Source organism: Balaenoptera musculus, chromosome 15, assembly GCF_009873245.2.
Source record: "Balaenoptera musculus isolate JJ_BM4_2016_0621 chromosome 15, mBalMus1.pri.v3, whole genome shotgun sequence".
NCBI lineage: Eukaryota > Metazoa > Chordata > Mammalia > Artiodactyla > Balaenopteridae > Balaenoptera > Balaenoptera musculus.
In genome coordinates this window covers 66,557,631-66,577,955 of record NC_045799.1, presented here as the reverse complement: position 1 = coordinate 66,577,955, position 20,325 = coordinate 66,557,631, and the positions used below count along the sequence as shown (strand labels likewise).

The following is a 20,325-nucleotide window of genomic DNA, read 5'->3' as shown; positions in this document are numbered from 1 at the left end:
CTGTAAATTCATCTGTAGACTAGAGATGTCACTGGTTTCTATCTATCCTGGTAGGTTATTTAGAGGATTAAGCAAGTTAATGCAGGCCAATCCTCAATATAGGACCAGACACATGAGACTACTGTAATAATAATAGCAATGAGATAAACTCCTCTGACATGGCCTGATAAATAAAAGTAAGTGCATTAAGTACCATGATGAAACTGCAGAGTAGACCAGTTACTATTAATCTGTTATCCACTAAGAAACAATCAATTTCTCCCAATGAATAGCCAAAAGTAACCTGCCTCCCCCTGACAAATACGACCATTCATCAGCAGTAGGTGTCCCGTAACTGCTTGCACAATTGATGGACCAATTTTACAGTCATCCTAAGCTTGCTAAATATTGAATGAAATCTTGGGTAATATTCCCGACACTAACATTGAAAGGAACCAGTTATAAACCAATACAAAGAAGCAGACAGGCACATTAAGATTTCAAAGATAACTAATCTTTTTACAAACTCTGTGCCCTGACTTGATAAACCAAATCTTTCGAATTGTTGACTGATGTGTGTTAATTTACCATTAAACACTTTCACCAAAACTGCTTCAGCTTGATACTATTTTTATTTTTCCCACTCTACATGACAAGCTATGAAGCTTCTTACATTCACTGCCTACACTTTTTTCCTTGGTCTGAAAATGTTCATGCTTAATCATTAACTAATTCTTAATACTCATTGTGCCTGAAGTTATGCCCCAGTGCAGGTCATAAACCATTTTTTATTATATGCCTGACCTCCTGGTTCATATTCTGAACTCTGTAATACTGAGGCCATTCTAACTTTTATTTTCTCTTAATTCTCTGAAATGACTAATCAAGACGAAAGCCATCACCTTGGTAATAGGCAATCAGGTACATTCTATTAACGTGAACAAGAAATCATTCACGCGGAACAGAGGAGCTAAGAATTCTTCGGCATCCACTTGTAAACGGACAACCAGAACAATAACAGACTCTGACTTCCAGAACTAGGCAAGAACTGGCACCATTAACTGCAAATAATGCTTTCAAGTGCCCCAAAACACTCAAGTTTTTAACAGCATTTCTCTCAATTCATCAACACTAACACATTAACACATGTGGTTGAACCTTTACTACCATACAAATCTTTCAGAAAAGAAAATGCTTACTGAAAAGAATGTGCTACAGAATAAAAAGGACTAATGCCCTTCTCTTTAAAGATGAAGGTTGAATTCCACGTTCCTCCTGACCATTTGTATGATACTAATGTCAACTCCATAGCAGCATTATTCATAACTACCAAAAAAGTGGAAACAACCCCAATGTCCATCAACTGATGAATGGATAAACAACATGTGATTGATCCATACAACAGAATATTATTTCAGCCATAAAAAGGAATGAGGTACTGATTCATGAGACAACATGAACTATGAATATTATGCTAAGTGAAATAAGCCAGTCACCAAAGGCCACAAATTACATGACATGAATTGTCCAGAATAGCCAGGTCCAGAGACAGGAAGTAGAAAGTAGATCACGGTTACCAAGGGTCTGGGGAGAGGAGGCAATGGGGAGTGTCTGCTAATGAATATGGGGTTTCTTTATCGAGGGATGAAAATGTTCTAAAATTAGAGAGTGGGGATGGTTGTACACCTTTGTGAATATACTAATAACCACTGAATTGTACACTTTAAAAAGATGAATTTTATGGTCAAGAATTATATCTGGACAAAGCTGTTATTCAAAAAAAAAAAAAATAGACACACATCTAAATGTAGGTGGCATTTTGATCTTCCAGAAACTAAAAATGGTTTGAAAACTTAAGCGGTCAAGCATATCTCTTTAAAAATGCAAATTTTAAATGCAAATCTAATCATGTCAACACCCTGCTTCAGAGAAGTCTTAAGATAATATCCAAAATACTTAATATGGCTTCCAAGGCCCTACAGGATTTGTCCATTCTGTGTCCACAGCCTCGTCTCACAACACTCCCTACCGATCCATAACACCCAGCCACTCACTACGTCACAACACTGTACCAGTCTTTCTTGTTCTGGAAGGCTCCTTTCCCAAGGCTGTTTCGCATGGTATTTGCTGTCTCCTACATTTCCCACCACCCCAACTGACCTAAGCCTAAATATTTCTTCAAGTAAGTTTCCCTTGAACTTCCAGACTAGGATGGATCCCCTGTTCTAATACTCTCTCATATCTCCCAAGTCTCCTCAGTAACACTTATAACCACTGAACTGAACACCTGTATATAATTGCACGTTCAGTGTCTATCTTCCCAGGTAGACAGAAAGCTCCATAAAAGGTCAAGGGCAATGACTGACTTCAGTGACTGGCACAGATACAGATGAACAATAAATGTTCATCTGTTTAACGATCATTGTTAAAAATCACAGGCAGTCCAACAGATAAAATTTAGAGTTTCTAGTAAAATCCTGGAGAGAACACAAGGATAACCATGGAGACAGGTGTCACTGGGTTTCATCAATTTCTAAAACTTCAAGGTTTTTGCAAGGCCTTGCTGAAACCCAATTCTGCAAATAGTGGTTAAGCTACCCACCCACCACAAAACTGCATTAGCAGAGCAAGCCATGAAGGAACACACTGAGTGCCTACCTTGTACCAGGCACCTGGCAAAGCACTTCACCTTTCATTTCCCACCTTATAGCTCCTGAATAAATAGGAAGCCTGAGGTTTCTGAGCACTCCCAGCTGATTCAAGCTCCTGTTCTAGGTGCATGTGGTTTTTTTTTATGAGTTTCTTTCAAAGAAGCTTCTCTTTGCTTCAGTCTACCCAGTGTATCTGTCTGAGAAAGCAGAACTATTCTGCCCAGTTAGACTGACTAAATGTGTCTAAAGATAATCTGATCTAGATAGCAACTAAATTACACCAGGCCAGGGTTTCTCAACCTCAGCACTACTGACATTTGGAGCTGGACAATCCTTGTTATGGGGGCTGCCTTGTGCACTGTAGCATGTTTGCAGCATCCTTAGCCAGTACCCATCAAATGCCAGTAGCACCCTCCAGTCATGACAACCCAAAATGTCCCAGACATTGCCAAGTGTCCCTGAAGGTACAAAATCACCACTGCTTAAGAACCCCTAAATGGGCTTACCCAGAAAATCTCATTAGCATTTCCTAACCATCCCAGCTCAAAAGTGGTCTAGGGAAAATTAAAGACGGACTCACTGGCCTCCAGGAACTTACATTCCAGAGGAGGGAAAAAATCAGAAACCCAGAGAAACAAGTAATGTCATCGTGATCTTGGCCAGGACCTTCAGGCCTTAAATACGTAGTCACCTTGCCCTTAAGATGTTGACAGAAAGTCAGTGCAGGAGCCCATGCAACCATGTGGCAGTCCCCCTGGAGTTACCTCTCTCCAGACAACCCAGCTTAAATGAAAAGCTGTAATGAGCTCTCACTAAGTGGCCTGTCTGTAGGCTTCTGCACATGTTCAAGCAGGTGAGTTCTTTGAATGTGTGCTCCTCAAAGACTACAGAGACAAATGTGCACAGGCAAGAACAAAGTATCATGCCCGTTAAAGGTTCACATTGGAAGGACTGTGTGCCAGCCCTACTGTAGGGCTGTACTCCTCAGCTGGAGAACACAGCGTCTGAAAAAGCATCTTATGAGCTAGCATCTTCCTTTAAAGTTTGCTTGAATTTTGTTCAATGGAAATAAGTAAGGAAATCTTTGAAATAACAAAGTCTAATCAAGCCAGAGTTATGCCATGCAGTCATCTGCTGATGCCAAGTGTGAAATAGGATGTGATAAATAAACATAACGTCTTCTAAAAGAGGTTACAGTAAATAGCAATGTCCTCCCTACTAGCAACAAGACTGTAGAGATACTAATAATTAGCCAAACAAGAAATAGCCAAATCAGGTAGACATGACAAAGTACCAGCTAATCAACATAATGAAGTATTAAGTCATGTCTTAAAGATTTCATTAAGGCCATGGAAATCTCCTCATCTTTATATAACCTTGTTTGATGAATCATTCCTTTAAAGTAGAAACGCAATTTTCCTATAAAATTATATTTGCTTATCAGACTGAGGGATACAGTTAAAAGTTTTTCTGAAATTATTTTTTTGAGTTCCTCAACTAGTCAAACACGTGGTATATGATATAATAGTCTTTTCTTCCAAAATACAAAGGACTTGAGCACATTAGTAAAATTAGAAAGTTATTTTAAAAAACCAACTTCCTGATTTTAATAAAAAATAAATATTTGGTCTTTATCGCCAGTTCCCAGCACAGAGCTCCTAGAAACCTTAGAGAAACTCAGGAGTGATAAAACACCTTTTGTATGCTCATGAGATGACCAGGAGGGCAGGGTGGAACTTTCAGCCCCACCACTAACATCCAGGGAGGGGAGAGAAGCTAGAGATGGGAGTTCAATCACCAAAGGCCAAAGATTTCATCAGTCATGCCTTGGTAATGAAACCTCCATAAAACTCCTAAAAGACAGGGTTCTGGGTGCTTCCAGGTGGCTGAACACATTGATCTGCTGGGACGGTGGCTCACCTGGACGAGGCACTGAGGCTCTGTGCCACCCTCTCCACCCCTAACGCCTTGCCCTATGCATCTGTTCCACTTGGCTGTTCCTGAGTTGTATCCTCTATAATAAACCTTAAGCAGAAGTAAAGTGTTTTCCTAAGCCCTGTGAGTCATTCCAGCAAGTTATCTAACCTGATGGGGGTTGTGGAAACCACAGAGTTTATAAACAAGTCGGACAGAAGCATGGGTAGACTGTGGACCCTCAACTTGTAGCTGGCATGTGAAGTGAGGGCAGTCTTGCAGGAGGGAGCCCTTAAGTCTCTGGGCTGTTAACTCCGGGTAGTGTCAAACAGAAGTGAATTGTAGAACACCTAGTTAGTGTCAGAGAATTGGCTGGTGTCACAAGAAAGACAACACATGTAAGATTTTTTTTTTCAATGTTAAACTTTACCTAAGCATGCACAAACTGGATGAAAGCCATAACTTCAAGCACCTGTCCCATCTTTATCTAACTCACAAACTGCAAGAACAACTTGTGTTTTTGCACACAGCTACATAATTTCAATGTCTACACAGACGTCCACTAGAATGGGGACAGTCTGCCATTAAGAGGGCAATCTACTTTCACAGCCCCTCAGACAACAAGGATTCCTAGGAGAGACACCATGAAACAGTGGGAAAAGCCTGGGCCTTGAAACCAGACAGAGCGGGGTTTCAAAATCCAACTCTGCCATCTATTAACTGTGCTCTTGGGCAAGTTTCATCGCTCAGCCTCAATCTTCTGTCTGTAAAATGGGGATGTACCACATCCAAGAGTTGTTATGAGGATTAGAGAGGACAATATATTTAAAGTACCTGACACTTAATAGAAGCACAATAACTTGATTTTTTCCCTTCCTGTCCAAGGTCCACAAAAACCAGTCAGAGAACTGAAGTTCAAGGGAATGCCCAAAAACCACACTGTAGGTCTGGGCACCCAGCCATTCTCAAAAGAAATGAGTAACCAAAGACCTGAGATATTCAGTACCACTAAAAACAACCAGAAAGGCTCCACTGACGGGGTCCAGCAGAATCTTTTCTACTACAGCAGGTGGCAAGACCAAGCCTGACGACATTGACCTTGACAGCTAAGGATTCAAAAATCACATTCTAAGTACTACAATGCAATCACATCAGTCCAGACATTTAATCATTGACACCTTGTGTATAAGTACAGCTTAGGAGTAGATATTCAAATCATTCATTCTTTTTCTACAAATGATACAAACCTAAACCAACAACCTCTTTATGCGAGATTTCAAAGTGCAGAGTAACAAGGCACCTTCACGTCCATGGAGGGAAACAACTTATACAGATTAGATTAAATTGCTTCAGCTCTGATTTAATGAATAAATTACTGGCAATCTTTATTTCAAATACTCACTCACTGTTTGTATTTTACAATCCTAAGATTTTAACAACGCTTCAGAGGGTCTAAAAAACTCTTTTACTGGAAGTACCAGGGTCCCCTAGGGCACCTTCAGAGGGGAACATAAAGGCCTCTGGTATATCCAGAAGAACAGAGCATCCCCGTGTTCTGTAAAACTGAAGCAAACACTTGTTTAGGGTTTCAACACAGGTTATAAGGAAGGAAAGAAACCCTTTTCAAAATCTCTTTGGTATTCGGCTGCAAAGGCCTCCAGACTTTCAAAGGCAGTTCAGAGGAGGACACGAACCTATCCATCAGTGGCTGTCTGGCCAGCTGACTGACCCCTCTGAGCACTGATAACTCATGCCTGACTTGGGTCCACCTCCATAAGGTAACTGGGGAGGGAGGGGCAGCAGACAGAATCTGTCCTTTAGCATAACCTTTGATCTTTGGCTGTGATGTCCAAGTATTTTTTCATTTGGAAAAAAATCCAAATCATTTCAATTCTATCTTAAATCCACCACTGCTTATGGCAAAGCACAGTTCAAGTTTATATAAGAAGGTGAAAAAATAAAATGTCACATATACACATATTTGCAATTTTAAGTTACACCTTCTTAACTCCAGATAATGTTATCTGTGCTTTTTAAAAAACCTTGCAGTATGTCACCTGCAGAAATAGTCCTGGCCTGGTTCCAGGGAGTTTGATGAAAATTCTTTTTTCACTCCATCAATTGAGAAGCTGCTGAATAACTGTTAGTATCAAGAACCTAGTTAGTGGGGCCTAAGAGTCCTTTAAGAGTTTCAATAGCTCTTTAATAGTTGCATTAACTTTAAGTACTAGGTGCCATGCCTCAAAAAGACTAGATCCAAAGTTTTTGTTGTTGTCATCTTCTTTGTAAGTTCCGGGTCAGCCAATATTGAAAAGTCACATATCTAGTTTCTCACTGTCTGCCTCAATTTCTTCCCAGTAAGTCAAACTACCCACCTTGCAATCTGTGATTAAGAATGTGCTGCTTAAAAAAAAAAAAAAAAAAAAAAAGAATGTGCTGCTGATTAAGGAAGCTGGAAATTTTCTCTGGAGGAAACTCTTTTTTCTGTAAAGGGCCAGAGAGTAAATATTCTAGGCTTGCAGGGCATAAAGTAGCAACTGTGCAACTGCGCCATTGTATCTGGAAGCTCTCACACATGATAGGTAAACAAATTTGGTGGCTCTGTTCTAACACAACTTTATTTGTGGATACTGAAATTTGAATTTCATGTAAGAAGACTTTCACATATTACAAAAGATTATATATTTTTTGCAACCATTTAAAAGTATAAAACTACTCTTACTTCACAGTCTGTACAAAAAAAGTCAGTGAGCCCAATTTGGCATGCAAGCCATATCCATCCCTTCTCTGAGAGAAGCCCTCCCTTGCTTCTCGATTTCCCAGAGTGAAACATAAATCCCAGTTTCAAAGCTAGCACACCAAACCGAGTTATTAAAATGGTGCTGCGACTATAGTTCTAGAGCTGCTTTAGCTCAAAGGAGCCTTGCCTCTCAAGGCTATAGTAACTAAATAGCTATTTTTAAAGAACAAACATTGCCCAAGGTCTCTCTTAAACACAGAATCTACCACCATAACTTCTTAATCAAAATAACCATAAGGAAAACTTGTGCTAAGTATGGTTCAATCAAATCCATAACCCCACTTTCATGCAACTGCAAAAGAACCAGATGTGGCTGGCTATGGAAGCCACATACCCAAATGAACACCAGAAGACCCAGTATGAACTATTAATTTGAAGGGTGGAAAAGCGTTTAGGGTTAAGTTACTTCACAAGCAACTAAGTTTATAAGGCAAACCCAGGATCCTGGAATATAAAGCAGATAACAAATCATCAACTCAGCCACATTGCAGAGAGAACAGTCTCCTATTTCACTGTGGTTTCTATACATGTTTCTTTTGTTCATTTTAACCTTTATTCATGGACAATATTTTCATAATGTGAATGTATCAACTCAAAATAATGTCTGGACTGATTGTTCTAAGGAAAAGAGCCAATCTTCCCCTGCCCACCTAATATTCAGAAACCACCAGATTAGTCTTCACTTCAGAGAAATTAGCTGCCAAGCTGTCAGGTGCAACTGATTAGAACACACACATGTACACATGTACACACATACTTTAGTATCTCAGAAGCCTAATGAAGTAAATGAGGTATTACTTTTCCTTAGAACCTGGCAGATTCAACTTGATAAAGGTACACAATTGGAAGACATTCAGAGATATCTTGTTAGGGCATATTCTGAGGCTATGTCTACAGCTATAATTCTACCTAGGCCCCATTAAAAATCAAGTTACTTAGACAGTTTTTCAGTTTTATAATATGTCTATTTCTTTTATGAGCACTGAAAACATCAAGTGTACTGCAGTAGAGGTAATCACAAGTGTTGTAATAAACACCTACAGCCAAGAGACTCTACCATAATTCCATGTCAATGGAAATAAGCCTCCTTTTTATCCTACCCAGAAACTTATTTCTACCAACTGTTAAAAATGACATTTCTATTCATTGTTTTACACCATTATCCATGTTCCTTACGGATGTATGACATTTTGGTAACTACATTATCACTACAGTACAACTCTAAAAATGACTGATCAATCGGTAGCAAACAATGTGGTTTTACAAGTTAAGATCACCTACTAACTTCATGTGCACTCCTAACAATATCATAGGAGTGATTACCTAACAAAGTACAACAGCTGTGGGATTATAAATTTAAAAATTTTTATGGAAATTTATGATTTCCTTTAAAAATAGAAAAAGGTCACTATAAATATTTTTTAAATAAAAACTAAATACTACTTCTCTGAATGAATAGCTTTATCTCCTTAGATAATTCTTTCGTTTCATTAGAACACATGAAATCAACTTCGGTGTAAACTCTGAACACCTGGCATAACAAGAAAAATAACATAGGAAAATGAGAACACTATGAAAATTATGAGACACAAGATGGGGAGTAATTAGCTACTGCTCTCTGGGAAGGCAAAATGTACTATAAATGCTAGCTATTATAAACGAACACTCCGGCAGAGTTCAAAAGCCTCCTTGCAATGAATGTCACGTTAACCGCCAACTACATTATGGTCAAATATGAAATATCTCACTCTTAATTCTACAAATGCACATATTTAAGTGGCACAAAACTAAGCTAATGAAAAGACTACCCAACGTGCCACACCGCCATCGTTCACAGTGCACAACTACAACTTTTTAAAGAATTCACTCCTGCCCAGTTCTAATAACCCTTCCAGTAGAAGCTTGCATCATCTTTCTTATTATCACATCTCTGCGGTCAGATACCAAAATCAAAGTTTAAAGGCGATCTCTCTTTAGTAGCAGGGGAAGGTTCGATAGGATGAAAGTGACGACCTGTCAAACACATTTTTAAGTGCTTAGGGAAAATGTCACCGGAACGAGCCCAGAGAGTTAAATGGCTCACGAAGCACGGTTAAATTTCTTTATGACCTTTTGTACGTTCAGAAATTCAACCACGCAAAAAGAGGCACCGGCTTTTCGGTGTGATTCTCGGAGCTGATGAAGGTTGTCCGGGGTAATGGGTTTGGTCCGGTCATCTAGCTCTCAGGCCCCGGTGTCAGATGGGTCTCCGTCGCCACGCGCCGACCCTAAAGTTCCTCCGTCCCGCCGCCGGGAGCGGACGCCGAGGTGGCCGAGCGCCTGCAATCACCGCCGGGGACCCAGGAACAATGCGGGGCTCCGGGCCGCCCACGCCGGGGCCGGGGAGGGATAGGGGAGGCCGTCCTCCGCCCGCGCCGCGGAACAAAAGGAGTCGCCGGGCCGGGACCGAGCGCCCGGCCGGGAAGACGGGGGGAAACTTTGCGAGGGGCCGGGGCGGCGGGGCGAGGCCCGGGGGGGCCTCTCGCCGCGACGCCCCGCACAATAGCCAGGCTGAGCGCGGGAAGGTCGGCCGCCACGGCCCCGCCCCGCCGGGCCCGGGTTCGGCCCAGTACCTGGTGGTTCTCCTTCCTGCCGCCCGCGGCGGCCGCCGCCGGCCCGCCGGGGCCGCTCGTCATGTTCACGTACAGGGAGCGGGTGAGCGGGCTCCGCAGGGTCCACATCCTCCGCGCCAGCCACACGGACGCCAGGCTCAGACACAGCCAGCCCGCGAGCAGTCTCATCGGGGGCCGCGGCCACTCGCTCGGATCACCGCCGGCGCCGGGGCAAGGAGGAGGACGCGCCACCGCCTCCAGCCGCCGCCGCCGCCGCCGCCGCCGCCGCCCAGGATCGAGCCATCGCGCCCAACTCGCCCATCCAGCCCCTTCAGGGCCGAGGCGGGGGGTGGGGAGGAGCGGGCGGCGCGCAGCCTTCCCGCCTCCCCCTTCCTCTCCGCCCCCGGAACGCCGCCGCCGCCGGCTCCAGTTTCCACCCGGAGCACATACGCACGGCTGCGGCGCGTTCTCTCCGAAGCGCGCTCCCTCCTCCCAATGAGCGGGCCGGCCAGGAGGTGGGACAAAGGGAGCGCGCATTCGCGTGGCGCGCGTCCCCGCCTCCTGTTTGGTCGCGGCTCCTTATAATGGCGGAAACGATTTTAAGACTTTTGGGCCAGTGGAGATAATTTCCAAGGCGGTACCTGAAGTTTCCCCGTCCCTCCAAGGTAGTGTCCGCGGTTCTTCTGGTCTTTCCTCGCCTTAGTCTTTGCCTCTGGGCCCCTCATTCACCCTCCCGGAGTGCGTTTCACCAGGTTGTGCAGATTGACCCGGGGGTGACCCTCATCCCTTTCGTACTTTCGGACACTTGGGCCAAGTCCTTGCCAGAGATGGAGACTGCCACTTCTTAACTGTTACTTGCTGAGCTGCGTCGCTTCCTATTTACATTTAGAGCCGACCAGCCAGACCCCCACCCCAAGGACCTCCACCCTGCTTCACAGGAGCTGCAAAGCGGACAGGAATCTAGGGGGAAAAAGTTACCACCAACCCCTCCCCACCTCCCCTCCCAGTTCCCCAAGCCTGGCAGGTTGCTGGCTCCCTGTTTCTAAGAGGCATCGGTGAAAGCTCTGCCTTTGTTGGAAGTTGCTGCAGCTGGGGCACCTGCAAGTAATGTTTTGGTGTGTTGATGACCCTGTCCAAGAATGAGACCCCAAATTAGAGTCCCTGGCTGCTTGTGTCCTTGAACTAACAAACGGAAGTTGGACCCAGCACTCTTAAAGCCAACTAAGGTTTGGGAGCAGTATTTACCCAAATGTTTCTTTGATCATTTATAGAACGGGAAGACCTAGCAGCGTTTCAAAACTGAAAGGTTACACTGTGTTCCTGTGTCTGAAGTTCTTCCTGCTGCCACCAAAGCTACAACTAAGGAGTAACATGTTTCATGGGTCCTCTAGCTTCACACCTTCCTAGGCTTGTTTAGAAAATGCTTTTAACTTCACTAGAAATAATGTAATACATTGTATTTTAGTTCAAAACGAAAGAAACCTTTCCGTTAACTCCATTAGTGCACTTCAGAGACTTATTTAATAGTGTCGTGGTGATCCACTGCTGAGGAACAAAACCGTTGCTTATCCACAAACATTTTTATTAGCTTCTAAGACTCTCAGCTTGGCACCTTTCGCTAACAGGGGCATCTTGTTGCCTAATGTAACACAGGCTATAACAAACAAACAAACAAACAAAAAGGCAGGGAGGGGAAAGGGGAAGGGTACTTTGTGTTCTCTTTCCAGTATATTCCCTGACTGCTTCCTGCCAAACCCCAAAGAGCCTGCACCTTACTAAATCTAGTTCAAACCTCTAGTGGTCCTGACCCAAATCATCAAAAAGGAACTATAGTAACAAGCTCAGATAATTCAGTTTGTTTGCCATGTCACCTCTCTCCACTGTCTCCTGGGATCAGTGTCACAGATAAAGCAGCTCTGTGCCAAAGAAAGCCTTCATCTTTTTAGAGGGGGTGAGTGGGGTGGGGGAGTGTAAAAGCAGCATGAACATATAAAATTACATATTTCATTTCTGCAAACAAAGGAGACCAAAAGATAAGCCCGGCAACTATAGAGTAAGCCTGATGAGCTGAGAAGAAGCAACTAGGTGGCTGCTGTCGTCTAAAGGATTTGGGGTCAGTTGAGCACCATGAAGCCTAGCATCTCAAAGGAGCAGATTTTCACTTTAGACCTGAGCAGGCAGCCTGGAAAAATAAATCACTCACGCATTTAAAATACTCTATAATCATCACAAAATATTCAAGCACATGTTATTTACTCTTAGCAAGCACAGGAAGAAACCAAAGCACAGCGTGAACAAATGATGTGCCTAAAGGTAGCAGAACAAATTCAATAGCAGACCTTTTCATAGAACCCGGTATCCCAGCTTGTCGTCCTTTGATCCATCTAAGAAGCCTTGCTGTCTCTCTCTTCTCAGAGAGCCTCCTAAATTACAAATGAGGAGGAAGGAAAACAGCAAGAGTAAATATACTAAGCAGAAGTTCAGATTGCCCTTGGGGACTGCCCCCTTCCTTCATCTACTAGAATGTCACTACTGTACATTAAAACCTCAGTTATCCATCACGGAGAGGGGAAGAGGCACAGATAACACAAAAAGCCAAACAGCAGCCAGTATTCTTTCTAATGTGGCTTTGAAATGCAGTGATATTCAAAAGCTGGGCTCTGCTCAGTGCCCTCCTGACCAAGGCTCAGGTGTGTAGCTTGGGTCACAGCTCTGTGCACAGGCCCAAAATCTTGACTGGATGGATCACTTTCCTATCTAGAACTCTAGGCAGGGCACTTTTTGTTGTAATTGTTCTTATCAGCTACAAATTATGACACTGTCGTGTTCTCTTTTCAATTACAAGGAGAACCTATGGGGAGAGAGAGCTGGATCTGTAGAGGACACAGAATGTGCCATCACTGTTGATCATTGTCATCTCTTTGAAGAGGTAATGGACTAAAAAGAACTCACATAATCACATATTTTCACGGACTTAGATTCTTTTTATGCTTCTTAATATTTTGTAGAGTGTCAGAGAAAGGTGCAAGTTTTCACCAATGTAGTCAATAGATGTTCCTTGTGGTTATTAAGCAATGAGCACCTCTAAAAAATAAAATTAGTAAATATATTCAACAATTATTTTTAATTAGTAAATGTAAGGAATTTTTATCTGAACTTGGTTGATATAATCTCAGGCATGTGCAATGACATCACTATGGTCTCTGATAAAGTCTAAGCTAAGGTGAAACTGCAAACAGGTTTTAAAAAAAAATGGCAGCATAAAGTAGCAGAATTGAACCAAGAGTCTGAAGACCTGGTTAGCAAATACAAATAACACAATGTACTCTACTGGAAATCTCCTAATGCTACTCATTAGCATAGTGGTTTATCCTCTGAGCTCTGAAAGAGACCCCCCTGGGTTTGAAGCCTGGCTCTACATTTCTTTTTTTTTTTTTTTTTAGAATAATTAGGTAAATCCCAATAACTTACTTTTATTTTATTTATTTATTTATTTATTTTTAACATCTTTATTGGAGTATAATTGCTTTACAATGGTGTGTTAGTTTCTGCTTTATAACAAAGTGAATCAGTTATACATATACATATGTTCCCATATCTCTTCCCTCTTGCATCTCCCTCCCTCCCACCCTCCCTATCCCACCCCTCTAGGTGGTCACAAAGCACTGAGCTGATCTCCCTGTGCTATGCGGTTGCTTCCCACTAGCTATCTATTTTACGTTTGGTAGTGTATATATGTCCATGCCACTCTCTCACTTTGTCACAGCTTACCCTTCCACCTCCCCGTGTCCTCAAGTCCATTCCCTAGTAGGTCTGTGTCTTTATTCCTGTCTTGCCCCTAGGTTCTTCATGACCTTTTTTTTTTTTTTTTTTTTTTTTTTGAGGCAAACAACTTGACCTCTCTAGGTCTTGGTCTCCTCATCTGTAAAACGGAGGTAATAATAATGGTTACATATCACATCATGCGGATGTGGTGAGGATTAAATTGTGTATTCTAAATATAGAGGGCTTAGCATAGTGCCTCAACACATAGTAAGTTCTCAAAAAATGTTAATTTGCTCTTGCTTTCATGATAACTTGGATAACTCAACCTCTTCTGAACCTCCCTTCTCTCATCTATAAACTGTGGGCCACGATTCTGAGTCGCTTAGTTCACAGTATGTCTGTGAGAATCAGATGATCTGAAAGCTTCATAAACTGTAAAAACTCAACCAAGATTATCATAACAATGCTCATTCCTAATGCGACTGGTCTCTGCAAAGCTAACCTCCATAAAACATTCCCTTAGAGCCCACGATTATAGCTCCTCTTCATAATGTGTCTGTCTATTCCCACACCCCTTCCTGAGACTTTGAACTAGGAAGTGAGAATGAAAGTGGCTAAAAGGAACATGAAACACAAAACTATTTACATAACATTCAAACCTAGAATCACAAAATCAAGCAGCAAACTCAAGTTTATGTACCTGTCAGAGATGCCTGTCTTCTTAGTAGGAAAACCTTTCCCTCTCTGATGTATGAAACTCTTCCTGGCTGGCTCATTTGCATACCTCTGGGCCAGCCACAGCATTTCACCCGCTTAGAACCTTCTGAAACCCACAGCTTCCCTCCCATGGCAATCTCATACCTGTTTCAATTTATGTCAGGAATAATATTGGAAAGACAAAGAACTACCACTTTCACGTAGGCAATAAAGATTTATTGAGTACATGCAAGACACCAGGCACTGGACTAAATGGAGAGGAAAACACAATGACTTACACAATGACTTACCCTGATAGAGCTTACTGTTTAGTAGGGAGGCAGACCTGTCCAAGTAATCACAAGATGAATAGTTAATTACAGTTTGCTGAGTGCTAGAAAAGAAGTGTACATTGTTAGGAGAACTTACAGCAGAGACCTGACCTCAGTGGGGGGTGGGGGCAGGGGGAGGGGTTCAGGAAAAGCTGTCCTGAGGAAGTGTTGCTTTGTGGGCCTCATTTTGACACCTCCTTCCTAAGCTTGAGAGCTTCCAAGTTGCCCAAGTTCCTCTGGACTACAGGTGCACCCAGTAATTATGGGAGAAAATATGGGGTACCCCTGAGAGCCTTCTGGGCTGTGAAGAATCACGGTGGGCCACCTATGTACTTATGTTGTCCATGTACGCAACTGCTTCTAGGATCTCTAAAAGAAATTTGCACATATAATATTTTGATCCACTTAAAGGAATATATGGTTTTTTAATGTATATTTCTATACGTATATTCTATATTTCAAGGTCTTCCTAGTAGCAGGTCTGAGTCAGAGCTCTGATAAAAGAGAAGGCTGTTGTTTTCATTCACTTTCTAGGGCATTTTCAAAGGTCCAAGATCTTCTTTCATCTTGTTTTAAGTATATTTTCAAAACATCCCTATCCTTGGCCTCTTCATTGCTGTCTCCTGCATGTATGTGGGTTTGGTCCTGTGAATGCCTGCTTCCTCTCCACCCCAGCTCACCATGTAACTTCATGGCACTGCGTTTTCATATACTTATTTTGAAACTATAAAGCCTTCTTATTTTGTGACTCTACAACTTTCAAACGTATGGTTTATATGAAGTACATGAAAAAAATTGCATGGTGCGATGAGAAAGCTTTTAACACTTAAAATCTAAATATTTTATGGTAGACAAAGCATGTATGTGTGTACATAAACATAAGTATCTTAAATAGTTTGTATAACATACCACAGAACCACATCTCTGCTGGCATGAGAGAAGACCACTATTTTATCTTTGCACAACCACAAACTGGTCTGAAAATGAGGAAGAATACTTTTATGAAAGAGAATACTTGAGCAATCAATCAACCTGAAAATCAGACAGAATTAACTCCCTTCTCTGCTGAAAACTGTGATCGATTTTTTAATAGCCACAACTAATGTGAGTTTGTTTTGCAACTTAGCCTGGGATCTTCCTTAAACTTACTGTGTGCATGAATCATTAAATCCAGGAGAAATGCATTTGGTTATTAGAAAACCAAAACCTTAGATTGTGAGAACCCTGCAGTTGTTCCATACAGTTTCCTAAAATTGACAAAGTAAATACTGAAATCAGCTATTAAGCCCTTTTACAATAGAAGCTTTATTTCCAAGTTCATTAGATTTCTATGCTCAAGTCTTTCCAAAAAAGTTTTAGATGTGATGGGGCAGGCATCAGAGGCCAGAAGCCTTTCCTCCACCACAGAGACTTTTGTTCTTAGCCAACAGAACTCAGATCCCACCTTCCCCTCATGCCTCCCACTCCAGCCCTGGGGGCGTGGGTCAGGGAAGCCAGCTTTGCTCAGGAACCTCACTAAAGTGAAGTTTGGTATTTGTGAATGTAAAACAGGCTGTTTTCCCTCCAGGAATGGTCCATTTTATAACCAGAACTATAAATGATATTGGAGCCAAATTTGATGCTTTTCAGATATCTTACAATTTAAACAAATTGTCTTAGGTTAGTTATATGCACTTTTTTTGCTTTCATAAGGAGACATATTTACAGATCATTTTCACCACATCTACAGTGCTCATCATGATTATTCAATAGAATAAGTCTCAGGAAAATAAATCTGAGTTACTCCTGTAGGGTTTGATAGTACAATGTATTCATTTTTAGAATCTTCAATCCCCTGTTTGATTCATGGACTGGAATTTCTCCACTGTTGTCTATAAATAGCAGCCCATGTCTATAAATACATGGGCATATTTTCATCTTGACACATGGTAACACATCATATTTGAGGATATCTAACATTTGTTAGCTCTTCTATCCAGTTTGGAACTTATGTCTGGACACAAGCATCAGGAATAAATTATATTTTTGACATATATGTTTAAGGATGTTTCAAGAAAAAAACTTTGTCAGGTTTTTTTGACATGGTAAGTGGTACATGGAGTCAATCATAAAATTGCCTTCAAAAAAATTCTGGAACTAGGGAAATAAAATTGCTGAGAATCACACTTTTTGAAGCATGCACATAATGGATTAGAGCAAGAGATGAAAAGTCATCTTTAAAATAAGGCAGGTCCCCAAGCCAAGACTTGACTACAAATTGGCTGAAGGAAGGTAATAACATATTTTAGAATTAACAGCTCATTGTGAGTGGAGGGTGGGGAGGATTGGGTCAGCCTTAGGAAATGGAAAGGCAGACTGATTTCACAGTGGATCTCCACCACGAGCCCAGGAGACCAAAGCCTGGTCCATTTTGCTCAATGCAGCAGGAGCCCCTCTGTGTGGATGGAGAGGGGTGCATCCATTTTATCAACTGCCATGACATCATCCATTAACGTTATCCTGAATTGCCATGTCCCTCATTCTATGCCCACCATATCCCTTATATAGGATAAGGGATAGGGGGGAACACAACCATTCATCCCCTGGATAGTTTAGTGTCTCAGTATAGATTAAGATAGATTTGGTGCTTTTTTTTTTTTTTTGCGTTGGTCTGTGAGTTTGATCCATGCTACCGTGCCTGTGAGAGATGATTCCATTCTCAAAGTACCAACATATTGTTTCTATACCAAAAAAACCTCAGACTGTGATTAATGTACCTACATTATACTCCCTATGGGAATGGTTATGACCAGCCAGCCTTCCCTCATCCAACAGGTATCAGACTGAAACATGCAATGTATAGGAATGAGGCTTTCTCATATGCCTGTGGTTCTTATTCAAGGTCTCTTCTGTCCCACCACACACTCCCAGTCCCTGGTCCCCATATCAGTTTATCCAGCCCTCATCTCTATCATCCAAAACAGGGTGAACATTTACACCAGGAGGCAGGAAACTCAAATTCTAGTTACAATCCTGATATTTGCCATGTGACCTTGGAAATCACATAACCTTAATCATTTTGTCTGCAAAAATGGAAATTAATAAAGACCACCTGTACATAAAGTCATGGACCTGGATCAGAGACTCTTAAAGTCTCTTCCAGTTACAGGGTCTGTTCCCTTACCTGCTTACTTTCTTTTGTGAATTATAAATTCTGTGGATTTTTCCCAAAGGCTAATATAAACATATCTGTACTTACATGGTATACAAGAGAAGTGGTATAATTTTCTGTGTTTTCCCGCACACTTTAAAAACAAATCTCATAAATTCAGAGTTCATAACACTCCATAAGATAAATGGGAAATGATTTACTGCAAAATAGTACATACCTGCAACAAAGTGTATAAGTGGAGACATTGTTTTGAGAGTTATGTGCTTGACAAACTGTCAGCTCCTTATGACCTGAAACCAAAATCCTTGCATTTCTTACTCACCCGGCCCATATTCATCACCCTCTCCTTTACCTTCCCCTGCTATTTCATTGTGTGAGGCTTGCCTAGTCCCCTGAGAAATACCTGGAGGAAAAGTACTCTAAAAATGAAAATAGGTGTATTTCTACCACATGAAGTTCTCAATCTGGACCACAGCTTCACTCTTCAAGAAAAAGAGCCTTCCATGAGGGAAGAATTATCAGTATGTCAACCAAATGAAGATATTTCTGAAACGTGATAATAAAGTTCAAAGGATAAAACCAAAAAAAAAAAAAGAAAGAAAGAAAGAAAGAAAAATAGCTTCCTACAACAGCACTGCAAGAGTATCACACATGCCACTAACAACAAGGACAGCATGTACTAGGTGCCAGACATTGTGCTAACACTGTTACTCCTCACTACAATCTTAACAACGTTCATAATATTGTTATCAATTTTTTTTTTTTTTTACAGAGAAAGAATCTAAGGCACAGAAAGCTTCCACTGCACAGCAGATGAGTGGTTGAAGCATGACTTTAGTCCAGGCAGTCTGATTTCAGAACCCATATCCTTCACACAAAGCTCTACTGCCTCCTGGTGTTTATTAACAGTCCTTGGACCACAAGCATTAGAATCCCCAGTGATGTTGGTTAAATGCAGTTCCTTGGGCCATCCCATGTGGGCTGATTCAGAATCCTGCTGTAAATAGGGAGTTTTCAACATGGCTCACCAGGGAGAAGACAGAGACAAGGTCCTTAGCAGAAGCAATATGTACTTTAATTAAAAGCATTCAAAAGTCATGAAATTATTTTTTAATGAAGCAATTAGTTTTTAAGTGTGCAGATAACCTAAAAGAAGAAAATGACATTTCTAAATAGCAAGTCAAATGGCATTTGTATAATCACTTCAGGACAGCCTTCCAAAAATAAAATGAAAGCAAATTCTATGGTCTGCAAATTTTTTCAAGTCAGGTAATTCACAGTACGTAGTGTACAATTTATGAGTTTTGACAAATGCATACAACTATGTAACCACCACTACAATGAAAATACAGAGTATTTCCATTACCTAAAAAAAAAATCCCTTTGTCCCCATACAGACTGAAAGTGAGGGGATGGAAAAAGATATTCCATGCAAATGGAAATCAAAAGAAAGCTGGAGTAGCTATACTCATATCAGATAAAATAGACCTTAAAATAAAGAATGTTACAAGAGACAAGGAAGGACACTACATAGTGATCAAGGGATCAATCCAAGAAGAAGATATAACAATTATAAATATATATGCACCCAACATAGGAGCACCTCAATACATAAGGCAAATGCTAACAGCTATAAAAGAGGAAATTGACAGTAACGCAATAATAGTGGGGGACGTTAACACCTCTTTTACACCAATGGACAGACCATCCAGACAGAAAATTAATAACGAGGCACAAGCTTTCAATGACACAATAGACCAGATAGATTTAATTGATATTTATAGGACATTCCATCCAAAAACAGCAGATTACACTTTCTTCTCAAGTGCACACGGAACATTCTCCAGGATAGATCACATCTTGGGTCACAAATCCAGCCTCAGTAAATTTACAAAAACTGAAATCATATCAAGCATCTTTTCCGACCACAACACTATGAGATTAGAAATCAATTACAGGGAAAAAAACATAAAAAACACAAACACATGGAGGCTAAACGATACATTACTAAATAACCAAGAGATCACTGAAAAAAATCAAAGAGGAAATCAAAAAATACCTAGAGACAAATGACAACAAAAACACCACAATCCAAAACATTTGGTATGCAGCAAAAGCAGTTCTAAGAGGGAAGTTTGTAGCAATACAATCCTACCTCAAGACACAAGAAAAATCCCAAATAAACAATCTAACCTTACACCTAAAGGAACTAGAGAAAGAAGAGCAAGCAAAACCCAAAGTTAGTAGAAGGAAAGAAATCATAAAGATCAGAGCAGAAGTAAATGAAATAGAAACAAAGAAAACAATAGCAAAGATCAATAAAACTAAAAGCTGGTTCTTTGAGAAGATAAACAAAATTGATAAACCTTTAGCCAGATTCATCAAGAAAAAGAGGGAGAGGACTCAATAAAATTAGAAATGAAAAAGGAGAAGTTACAATGGACAC

The 20,325-nt window shown here is 41.2% G+C and overlaps 1 protein-coding gene and 1 long non-coding RNA gene across 5 annotated transcripts in view; one reads left to right on the top strand and one right to left on the bottom strand.

The window, feature by feature from the left end:
* METTL9 (methyltransferase like 9) overlaps positions 1-10,581 on the bottom strand; it is a 43,236-nt gene extending 32,655 nt beyond the window's left edge. For all 3 annotated transcript variants that reach the window (XM_036824269.1, XM_036824270.1, XM_036824271.1), the window contains exon 1: positions 9,957-10,581. In XM_036824269.1, the coding sequence (XP_036680164.1) occupies positions 9,957-10,472 (516 nt within the window). In that variant the 5' untranslated portion in view covers positions 10,473-10,581. The remainder of the gene's footprint in view (positions 1-9,956) is intronic.
* LOC118880598 lies at positions 10,471-19,121 on the top strand. Of its 2 annotated transcripts, XR_005016345.1 has the most exons (4): positions 10,471-10,600; positions 12,781-12,864; positions 13,820-13,870; positions 18,652-19,121. It is a non-coding gene; the product is annotated as an uncharacterized LOC118880598 (long non-coding RNA). The 2 variants fall into 2 exon arrangements; XR_005016344.1 differs by lacking the exon at positions 13,820-13,870.
* Positions 19,122-20,325: the final 1,204 nt, after the last annotated feature.